Source organism: Colletotrichum abscissum (genome assembly GCF_030869225.1).
Source record: "Colletotrichum abscissum strain IMI 504890 chromosome Unknown Scaffold_7.1, whole genome shotgun sequence".
NCBI lineage: Eukaryota > Fungi > Ascomycota > Sordariomycetes > Glomerellales > Glomerellaceae > Colletotrichum > Colletotrichum abscissum.
This window is the reverse complement of record NW_026850514.1, coordinates 120,989-131,283: the sequence shown is the minus strand read 5'-3', so window position 1 is coordinate 131,283 and position 10,295 is coordinate 120,989. Positions and strand designations below refer to the sequence as shown.

The following is a 10,295-nucleotide window of genomic DNA, read 5'->3' as shown; positions in this document are numbered from 1 at the left end:
GACCGCCTTGTTTCATGGAAGACAATCCAGCCGTTGGGAAATTGAAGACCGGTCTTCAGCATGAACTAGCCACTAGCTTCCCCCTTCTTGTCTAGAACATCCCTAAAGTTCTTTCAGATAGATCGAGGCTTTCAAAAGTGTTCAAGTCATCGTTGATACATCGCAACAATGAGCTTCTTCCAAGTTGTCTTGTGAGTGAACTTCCCCTTTTGTGCGGACTGAGTTGCCAGTGCATGGTCACCAGGACAATTGAATTGTTTTGTCAGTGTCTAAATTCTCCAGTGGGTCCATAAAGTAGGAGCGTTTTGCTGCGTTCGAAGTGAAGGTGTATTTCCAGAGCATCTCAGACGCGTCCGGCCTTGTCAACAGTCCCAGCAACCACACAACAACTTACCCTACTTTTTCCCAATTTTTCATCCCTCACTGCACAAGGACAAGCTTCCATCTGCAAATACTTTTCAGCTTTTTTTTCCTCCTATGCCTGAAGTCTTCCGCACACACACACTTTGCGGAATCTTTCACCCTCACGCTTCCACCACCACAACAAAGCATCTCGACAAACACACACTCACCAAATCACAGTCGTCTTTCCGGTACAACCCCTCCAACTAGCATCAAATCTGCATTAATGCATTCAGACTAATACAAAGCTAACCATGCAGTACTACAGTGAACTGGAATTGCAGGGCGCCATGATTGCCATCGCAGGCCTGGGCCAGCTCTCAGCCTCACAGCAGCGCATGTGCGACGACCTCCTGCAGGCCCTCATCCCGCGCAACTACCCCGTCGACCCCGAAACTCTCGACAACGTCCGCCGTGAATTCTGGAACCGCGTCTTCGCCAAGGGCTGGACGACGAACAAGGAAAACAAGGCCCCGGGCCAGCTCCCCAAGCGCACCAACGACGAGGCCTCCCTCACCATCGGCACCCTCAACCAAGATGTGCCCAAGAACGGCAGCGTCCCGGGATACCGCCGCGCCGGCCAATCCGTCCTGCTGAAGGTCAGCATGAAGGTCGGCGATCGCTGGGAGGACGTCGATGCCAGTTTCTTCTGGGTCGATCAGCAGGGTCACCGCGGCTCCGAGCTCTCCAACGCTTCGATCGATATCGAGGGCGACCTCACTCTCGAGGAGGCCTCGGTCGAGGTCGGAATGCACTACGACACCAACGAGAAGGAGCGCGTCGGCGGCTGGAACTGGGACAAGGTCGTCTACTGGGGCCGCCTGCGTCTCCTCAACTTGGCTCTGCAGCTTAGAGTCGCCAACACCGAGGATACGAGTGAACTGAAGCAGGTTCGGCTGGTCGAGGAGCATTGGTTGGAGAAGGAGGAGCTTCGAAAAAACTTCTTGGTCCACGAGCAGCTTTTGAGGGGTGATTAAAGGGAGATGAAAGGACTGATTGATACCCGGATTATGGATGGAGGCTGGCTTTGCTTTGTTTGGGCCACATGGAAAGGGATGATCGTAAAAGCATAGCATGAACTCTTGATTTCGCCAGAACGCCTCAATACACGTACCCGGAGGTGTTTTCATTCGTGTTTCTACTGCAAGTACTTATCTAATGATGTAGTTCGTAAGATGGCTCCATTTGACGGAGGTCTTTTTCGATATCGGCCTAACATGATGAATTCATATGGAAGATGCGTTCGACTTTTTGCTCCTGGACAAAATCCTAAATATTTCATCTTTTGTTCCATTGAGCCTGCTGTTCCTTCATTTCCATTTCAAACATCAGCAAACCTGCCTTCCTGACTTCCAACTTTGGATCACATCAAAGCAACACGCTTGTTAGGCGCTGGGACTGGTCGCGCAAGGGGCAAAGGCTTGATAAGGCGCTTTCACGACGTACCAAGTACTCTATATATAGTATGGACCACCTCTTCCCTTCTTCTTTGAGTTTTACTTCTTCAAGTGGAACTCCCTAAGATGGCGTATATCATGCGACCATGGTCTTTATCTGATAGATTGGATAATGGAACTCGTTGTTCACCCAGAGATTCTTTGATTCACCCAGGTTTTCACACCATAAAAGCTCTCATTTCATTCTTCTCTTCCCATGTCTGATCATACAAACTCAGGAAGAAGAATTCATTCAAATTTTCTGCCCTCCAACTTGAATAACTTTCAAACTTTTGCCAGTCAAACTCCATTGCTTTCTAACTCAACGTCAATATCACACGTCGGACGCAAGTAAGAATATTCTACCAACGGATCTGAAGTCTTGGACTTTGGCGCCCGATTTGTTTTTGCTGAGAGGAACATCACCTGCTACTTCTCATCACAACACCTCTTGATTTCATCATGGCTTCCCCGGAACCACCTCGGTTCGCTGTCTCTGGGGCCCGCCAACTCGACGATGTCGGAAAGAGGATTTTCGACAGCCTCATTGCTTGTGTGCTAATCTTTAACGACCCCCGACCACCGAATCTCGAGCTAACCATTGGAGGTTTCAAACCGATGCCAGAGATTGATGATAGTATCCGCGACAACTTCTGGAAGAGAGTCTTTGCTGGTGGCTGGGCCACCGACAAGCCCAATGTTTTGGAGCCTAGGTCGAATATGCAGGGAGAATTTCCTCGCCGCATGATCAAGCACGCTACCGTTGGCGAGTTATCAGATACCATAGAGTATGACGAAACAAAGTCCACGTATCAGAGCACTGCTATTCTCGTGGCAGCCAAACCGGATATCCAGAACGACTTGGTAGACTTTGCATACTCTTACCAAAGCGGCTCAGTCTTCTCGGACTGTGAGAAGAGGCCCATTTTCAAGGAAGACAGCATGAACCAGCCCTCCCGAGTTCTAAAAGATAAAGCCGAAGCCATACGCGCTTGGGACGAAGCTCAGATGGAATGGCTTGGTGAATGGAATTACGAGAGAGCAACATACGCGGCCCGACGCCATCTAGTTGATCTGGCTCGCTACTATGGTGGGGATGATGACGGTGTCCTCTGTTGTGGAGAGCGTCATCCGCTGGAGAGTCTAGTTGGGATGAAGGAAGAAGAAACGCGACTCTTGATAGCGATCCAATCGAGCCGCGAAATTCTGAAGAGGACGAGGCTCAGACTGCTCGACAAGATTGCTTCGTTTCGTGGCGAAAAGGGCGAGGATGAAGCGAAAGGCACCAGGAGGATAGCCTACGGTCTCTCACATGAGTCAAAAGAGTCTGACGAGAACTCAGAAGAGTTGACCAGTCAGCTTCAGTGTCTTAAAGAGTTGGCAGACACGACTGAACTCCTGGCCGAAGTCGTGAAATATCCTCCTCCGCCTAACATTTGGTAGCGCAACTTGCAAGTAGCTCACTGGAACAACTTTTCGGAAAAGGCTGGATTAGACTTACATTGAGTGGTTTTCACCCAAGTCGTTTTTTTTATTGGAAAGATCCTGATGGCCGGACTAGAGAGGGCAGGCTGTTACATCGTAAATATCCCATCAACTGCTAGAAGGCGTCAGTATTACATCCAACTCTAATCCTTATCTAAATTTCCTACTCCATCTCGAACCTATTCATGGCCGAATGTAAGTGAGTCAGGGCTATTTCAAGTCTTCTGTTCAAGATTAATCCGAAAACGTCATTCCATTTTGTTCACAAAGTCTCCAAAGTCTAAGCTTCTGTCATTCCAAACAGGAACTCATACAACGCCCAAGCGCCAGGGTCGGGCAGCTCTTGTCCCGGCGCGTCTCCCACATACGTCGCCCTGCCAAATCTTGCCTTCAAATACCGGGTGGCCTCTGCCTTCTCAGCAGCGACCTTGACAGCAGCACCAAAGTCTCCTGACTTGACAAAGGCATCCGAGAACGGAAGCAGCACATCCATAACGGTCCGGTCACCTTCCCGTGCCGGAGTATGAGACTTGAGAGACTCCACCGCTGAAGCTAGAGACGAGGCATACAACATCGGTGAGAATGATGTCGTGGATGCGGAGTTAGCTTGCGCTTCGGATCGAAGTGACGAAGAGAAGGCGGAAAGAAGGATTCCAAGAATGGCCCCGAGAGTTCCCCCCATATCGTCGACAGCTTCAATCGTCGATTCCAAAAAGGCGAAGACGGAACCGCTAGCCGCTGAACCGTTGTCAAGATTGCGCAGCAGTGACTCGCACAGGCCCTTGACCGCTTCACCACAATCGCCGTCGCCCATCACCATGTCCCATTTGGTCAAGCTCGGCTCGGCGGCGATCGCCCGTTGGCAAGCTGATCTGATGACTTTTTCCAACAGCTTTGGATCGACTTTGATGAGATCTGACTTCTGTTCGTGGCCGTTTGTAGTACTAGCTTTATCTGTCGTCAGACCATTCGTCTTCTCGTCGCCTGTTACTGGTCGAACCGTATTCGGCCAGTAAACTGCACTCGTGGGACGATCGAGAAGCTGGAGCAGCTCGGTAACTGCTGACTTGCACTGCCGTGCTGCAGCCGAAATGTTGCAGAGTGAAATGGAAAACCCCGGCGCGTTGAGAGACGTTTCAAAGGTGCCAACTTGTGTTCGTACGGGGGTAATTGACCAGGTCGACGCTAGCTGAGTCTGTACTTCATCCGTGAGTGCGCCCAGCTCCAAAATTGAGAGTCCGCCGTAGTTGTTGATGAGAAGAGTGACTTCATCTCCGTTCTCAAACGGCACGAAGGCTCTTTCCGTATCATTAGGGTCGCATAAGAGCTTCAGCATCCTGTCCACGAGATCGTTTACTGATGGAAAAGGGGTAATGAGCTGTTGGCCTGGCTCATTGTGGATGCCAGCACCAACAACGCAGACATCTTCTGCAACAGAGTGATATTGACGTCCTGGAACATGGCAGTGATCTAGAGCTGAGCCTATCGAGACAGTCTGGTCGTTGACGGCCGTGCCGATCTCTACACACTGTTCAAAAGAATAATTCTCAGCCGCTGCCGCACCGAGGATCTTCATAGCTGGTACCGGTTAACAACATTCCATATGGCAAGGTGATTGAACTCACTGAAAATATGACCTGGCATTCCTCTTCTTCCCACCCTGCTACTCTTGCTCCTGCCAATGGAAACATCGTCCGTAGCAGGGAGAACAACAACTTTGTCGGACAAACCAGAGGCTTTTGCCCTCTCCGCAGCGAGTCCAAAGTGAAGCCTATCACCAGTGTAGTTGGTGATGAGGAGGATAGTCCCCGCATCAGAAGGCGCCAGTCTCATCGCCTCAAGAACTTGTTTTGTACTCGGCGAGGCGAAGATGTCGCCGCATGCGACTGCTGAGAGGAGACCTTCGCCGACGAACCCACTCCATGCCGGCTCGTGACCTGAGCCGCCACCGCCGATGATGCTTACGGTCGACCGATCATTGTGAGAGTTTGCAACGACACGTTCCACCTCACTGAGAGTGAGATGAGGGTTTGCCGATACAAGAGCACGCAGAGCTCTTGGAACGAGCGTATTCGCAGCTGTGTCGGGGAAATAATGTTTTGTCGCCATATTGAATGTCTTTAAACCGAGAATATTCAGATGTCACCTAGAAGCCATTGCCATGGACAGGAATCCGGATATATGGCACGGGTAACGTCTTCCGTATTAACCATAGCTGCCAGTTCCCCTCCATTGTAACCTCTTCATCTTCAGGTGCAACCACACATAGATCCTCATCCTCGTACTCAGAACGCCAACTTGACGCGCCTCGAGCCATACGGGCATCTCGATGTCTGATTAATCTCTACAACACTAGCCTCACTCAGCTCTTCTCAGGTTCCGAAGCTTCGTAAACGAGAGGAGCTACAAGCGAGTCAGTCCGGGCCCCCGAGACGCGCACCCGTAGGCAAACAAGACTGGAACTATTACAGGGTACGCTATCTACCTAGCTCACTTATGCCTGCCCCCCCGGCGCTTTGTTGGGAAAATGGCAATGGTTCGTTTTCCCCCGCGAGTCCCCGCACAAAAATCCCGCTCAAGTTCCCAGCTCGGCAATGCAGCTCATCAAACTCCACGGACAAGTCCCGACATCCAACTTCTTTGCAACCGAGTGCGAAGGGTCGGCGACGCTCCGCTGCTCCTCTCAACTCGGAAATAGCTGTGACAGCTCGCACTCCGTACCTAGCTCTTTCCACTAGGTCACGTAGTGGTTCCAGTCCCATGGGTTGCTAGCCCCCGCATACCGTAAAGTCTTAACTCAACCCTGCTCGAACCGCGTCTCGCAGTCCTTTCATGCAAGGAACCGAGATTCGTACACAACCGCAAACACGACGATAGGCCTGCCATGACCTCATGGATGGAAGACGAGCTGCATCCGCGCCTCCCAAGAAGCGCGTCAGAAAGCCTCGGGGCCGTGGTCTACGCACCAAAACGGGCTGGTGAGTTCAAGCCTCCCCGAGCCGCACTACCCTCGACGCGCGGGTTGCTGACCTGTTGCACATAGCTTAACTTGTCGTGAGCGACACAAAAAATGCGACGAACAGCAACCGGTCTGTGGGCCGTGCAGCATCTCGTCTCGTCACTGCGTCTTCCCCCGTCTATCTCAGGACGCGGGCAGAAGAGCAAGCCCAGCTGCTTCACATAACGACCGCCCGACCGCGCGTCTCGGAGACGATGGAAGTCATTCCCGCGTCGATGAGCTCCCACAATCGATCGGCTCGACAGGGTCCATCAGCCTCGAGTCGCAGACGTCGATGCAGCACGTCTCCCAGCCTCCCGGGACGTATGACGCAGCCCATGCGCCCTACGTGAGCCAGCCACGCGTATCGGCGGGAGTGACGTTCGGCGACGTGTACAGCTACTCTCCCGAGACCGTCGCATCCGAGCTTTGGACCACCGATCTCGCCTCGACGCGATGGCTCGGCCTGCTCGCCACCGACGCGGCGCAGGCAGACAGCGGCTTCTCTCTCGCCCCGAGCCCCGCCCCGGAGGATGAGGAGGGGCGGCGGGCGGCGGACCTGCATGGCCCGCCCGATGCGACCAATCTCGAGTCCCGGCTTAACGAGGTATCAGATCCAGAGCGGAAGACTTGGCAGGCGGATCGGGATATCACGCTGTCCAGCCGGGAGGCTGTACTCTTTCGTCACTTTACGGAACGATCGGCTCGTTGGTTGGACTTCTTGGATCCGCAGAAGCTCTTCTCCACCTATGCAGTTCGGCTGGCTTTGAGAAATGCAGGTCTCATGAATGCAATCTTGGCATTGTCGGCCAAACACCTCTCAAAACTGGAAGGAGGAGGCCACCGGAACTCCAACGTGAGCAATGGAGACACGGAGGAGGATTCCGGCGGAGAATGGGTTCGATACTATTACGAAACCCTCCGCTATGTACAAGAGGCATTAACGTATACCAGCTATACTGCTTCAGAAGAGCTCAATGCCACGGCAATTGTGATCTCAGCGTACGAGATGCTGGACGAATCAGATGGCAGAGGCAACTGGCAACGGCACCTGAAGGGCGTCTTCTGGATTCAACGATCTCAAGACGTCAACGGGGCCTCCGGCGGACTGCGACAAGCAGTCTGGTGGGCTTGGCTCCGCCAGGATATATGGGCTGCTTTTCGGGAGAAGAGGCGTTGCCTGAGCTTCTGGGCTGCGGACAAAGACTTTTGTGAGCTTGATCCGCACGGTCTAGCCGACAGAGCCATTTACCTGCTCTCGCGAGCCGTCAACTACTGCGCCTACTCTCGACTGATGGAGTCATCGTCTTTGACCGAGGTTTCGGCTTCGGGGAACAGGGCGAGGGCTGGGAGCGAAATGCTAGCTGAGATGGAGCGATGGAAGTCGTTTCTGGGGACCGAGTTTAAGCCCCTCCCGACTCCAGGAAGTCCGTCCGATGTCTTCAAGCCGCTTTGGATTCACCCACCCGAATTCGGAGTTGCTCTCCAGGCTTACTCATTCGCAAAGATACTCGTTCTTCTTCATAAGCCAGTGTCGTCTGGGTTTGATGGGTACATGAAAATGCAACGATCTCTCTCGGAGGCCGTAGATACGATCTGCGGTATTGCAATGCAGTCGACAGATGAAGGCTGTCAACTACTCTCAGCACAGTGTCTGTACGGGGCGGGCTTGTGTGTACAAGACTCGCTAAAGAGAAACACCATTCTCTCTCTGATTGAGAGAAGCGAAGAAAGAGTCGGATGGACGCCGATGGCGACGTGGCGAGATGACTTGAGGGAGGCATGGGCAAATGCTGATAGTCAAAGTCCGGATGTGACGCGTTGAAGGTTCTATTATTGACTGCTATATACCCCTGAGGGCAGAGCAAATTGGACTACTTACACCTCATGCCTTGCCGGTAGACTTACACACGTCCATCTGCCACTCCGTTAACTTCTGGGCTTCCTTGACCCCTTCTTCCATCAACGTTGTCAGATTCCGACTCGGGGCGTTCTTTTTCAGATGAACCAAGTAGTCATCAAGCACAAGCTTGTTCACATTGACCTTGGAGACGCCACCAGCAATACAGCGCTGCATCAGGTCCTCGGGGAAGTCATTAGTTCCGTGAAGTACGACCCGAACTCTTCCAGCCACCTTTTCGCGAATCTTTTGCAGCCTGTGCGACACATTGGATAAGTAACGCCTCCAACTGAGTTTCCAAGGGGGCAGATCTTACCGGTCAAACTCCAACACGGGTCCCCTGGCGCCATACTCACCATGCACATTACCAAATGCCGGTGCCAAAAAGTCGATACCAGTAGCGATGAAGTCCTCCACCTGCTCTTCCGTCGTCAAAGCCCCCTCAAGGTCCGCCGTATCCGCTATACCATCCTCGCCGCCCTCGATACGTCCCGGCTCAGCCTCGGTCGCGATACCTCTCTCATGGCAATACGCCACCAGCTCCTTTGTCTTGGCCAAGTTCTCGTCCATCTCGTAGTGGCTCATATCCACCATGATACTGTCGAACGGCAATGTATCCGCCGCGTGTCTGATCATGGCTTCATCCTGTGCGTGGTCGAGGTGAATGGCAACAGGCACTGAGGCGGCGCGGGCCGCATGCGCTGCCGCATGGACGAGGAGCCCTGATGAGAAGGTGATGGCCCATGGGAATACTTGGATGATCAAGGGGCTCTTCTTTGCTTCGGCGGCGCGGATGAAGGCGAGGATGTTCTCGATGTTGTAGGCGATGGGCGCGACTACGCCATATTGGCCTACCTCGGCAGCTTTGAGAATTTGATATGTCTTGTTCTTTGAAGGATCCCACGATGCCATATTGATCTTGATGTGTATATTCACGTAAGTGTTGCGTGCTAAAGTTATGGAGGTTCAAGTAAATCCGTGAATAAGGCGGCACTGGGTAATTTTCCCGACAACGAAGTTTGAGTTGCTAGAAAGCCTCATGTACGTCGAAATAGCCTCCTGTCTATATGAAGCGATTTCACGCTTGATACTGCCTACCAGTAAGCGTCGTGATCCGGTGCCACTGCCTCGGTGCCCAGAGAATTACACTAAGCTAGGAGAAGTCTCGAGCCGGCGTATGCCCACGACTCGCGGTCGCCAGCCCCACTGGCCCCGAGGCGCGGACTGATGACCCATGCACAAGCTTATGTTAATGCCTTACAGACATCAATAACATCTGGTTGCTGTCTGATCAAGTGCTAGGAATGGTGAGACCTAGGATTCAGTCTGTTTCAATCTCGCGACATTAGAATCAGTCACCGAAACCCCATCGTTTGCTAGTCGCTTCATCCGTGAACGCGGCTTCATTCTTTCTAGGTACTCCTCTGCAAACCTCTTCATCTTACCGAGCTTTGTTTGACACCAAGCAAGCCAATAATACTTCTTCTTCAGCAGTACTCCTCCTCGAACTTTTAAAATGGCTGTAACCAACGGTCTCCGTATTGCCGTGGGCGGAGACGACGCCGGCTTCGACTACAAGGCCACAATCTCCAAGGACCTGGAAGCTGATCCGCGTGTGAGCACAGTCGTAGACTTTGGTCCCAACTCTGCAACAGACAAGACAGCATACGCGCACTTCGCTCTTGCCGCTGCCGAGGCCGTCGCCAGCGGCAAGGTCGACCGGGCCATCCTCATCTGCGGCACGGGGCTTGGGGTCGCCATTTCAGCGAACAAAGTGCCTGGCGTCCGGGCAGTGACGGCGCACGACAGCTTTTCAGTAGAAAGAGCAGTCAAGAGCAACAATGCGCAGGTGTTGTGTCTTGGTCAACGCGTTATTGGGATTGAGCTCGCGAGACGTTTGGTTGGTGAGTGGTTGGGATACGAGTTTGATCCCGTAAGTTGAGACTCCGGCTTCTTTTACACTTAAGGACCTTTATCAGCTGACATTATCCTCTAAAGGCGTCTGCATCAGCAGCAAAGGTGAAAGTCATTGATGACTATGATCTGAGGCAGTCGGGTGGGATCAAGGCATGAA

At 52.6% G+C, this 10,295-nt stretch overlaps 6 protein-coding genes across 6 annotated transcripts; 4 read left to right on the top strand and 2 right to left on the bottom strand.

The window, feature by feature from the left end:
* Window positions 1–656: 656 nt before the first annotated feature.
* CABS01_03576 (uncharacterized protein) lies at window positions 657–1,379 on the top strand (the record flags this gene model as incomplete). The annotated part of the gene is made up of 1 exon (XM_060536951.1): window positions 657–1,379. One exon carries the CDS (start codon window positions 657–659, stop codon window positions 1,377–1,379), a length of 723 nt encoding a protein of 240 aa, XP_060391209.1.
* Window positions 1,380–2,300: 921 nt separating this feature from the next.
* CABS01_03575 (uncharacterized protein) lies at window positions 2,301–3,281 on the top strand (the record flags this gene model as incomplete). The annotated part of the gene is made up of 1 exon (XM_060536950.1): window positions 2,301–3,281. One exon carries the CDS (start codon window positions 2,301–2,303, stop codon window positions 3,279–3,281), a length of 981 nt encoding a protein of 326 aa, XP_060391208.1.
* A 322-nt stretch (window positions 3,282–3,603) lies between these two features.
* CABS01_03574 (uncharacterized protein) lies at window positions 3,604–5,432 on the bottom strand (the record flags this gene model as incomplete). The annotated part of the gene is made up of 2 exons (XM_060536949.1): window positions 3,604–4,901; window positions 4,949–5,432. The coding sequence occupies 2 exons, from the start codon at window positions 5,430–5,432 to the stop codon at window positions 3,604–3,606; spliced, it is 1,782 nt and encodes a 593-aa protein (XP_060391207.1).
* Window positions 5,433–6,215: 783 nt separating this feature from the next.
* Window positions 6,216–8,146, top strand: CABS01_03573 (uncharacterized protein; the record flags this gene model as incomplete). Its single annotated transcript, XM_060536948.1, has 2 exons — window positions 6,216–6,301; window positions 6,367–8,146. The coding sequence occupies 2 exons, from the start codon at window positions 6,216–6,218 to the stop codon at window positions 8,144–8,146; spliced, it is 1,866 nt and encodes a 621-aa protein (XP_060391206.1).
* A 60-nt stretch (window positions 8,147–8,206) lies between these two features.
* On the bottom strand, window positions 8,207–9,133 carry CABS01_03572 (uncharacterized protein; the record flags this gene model as incomplete). Its single annotated transcript, XM_060536947.1, has 2 exons — window positions 8,207–8,477; window positions 8,538–9,133. The coding sequence occupies 2 exons, from the start codon at window positions 9,131–9,133 to the stop codon at window positions 8,207–8,209; spliced, it is 867 nt and encodes a 288-aa protein (XP_060391205.1).
* Window positions 9,134–9,737: 604 nt separating this feature from the next.
* On the top strand, window positions 9,738–10,294 carry CABS01_03571 (ribose 5-phosphate isomerase B; the record flags this gene model as incomplete). The annotated part of the gene is made up of 2 exons (XM_060536946.1): window positions 9,738–10,154; window positions 10,220–10,294. 2 exons carry the CDS (start codon window positions 9,738–9,740, stop codon window positions 10,292–10,294), a joined length of 492 nt encoding a protein of 163 aa, XP_060391204.1.
* Between the last annotated feature and the right edge of the window lies 1 nt (window position 10,295).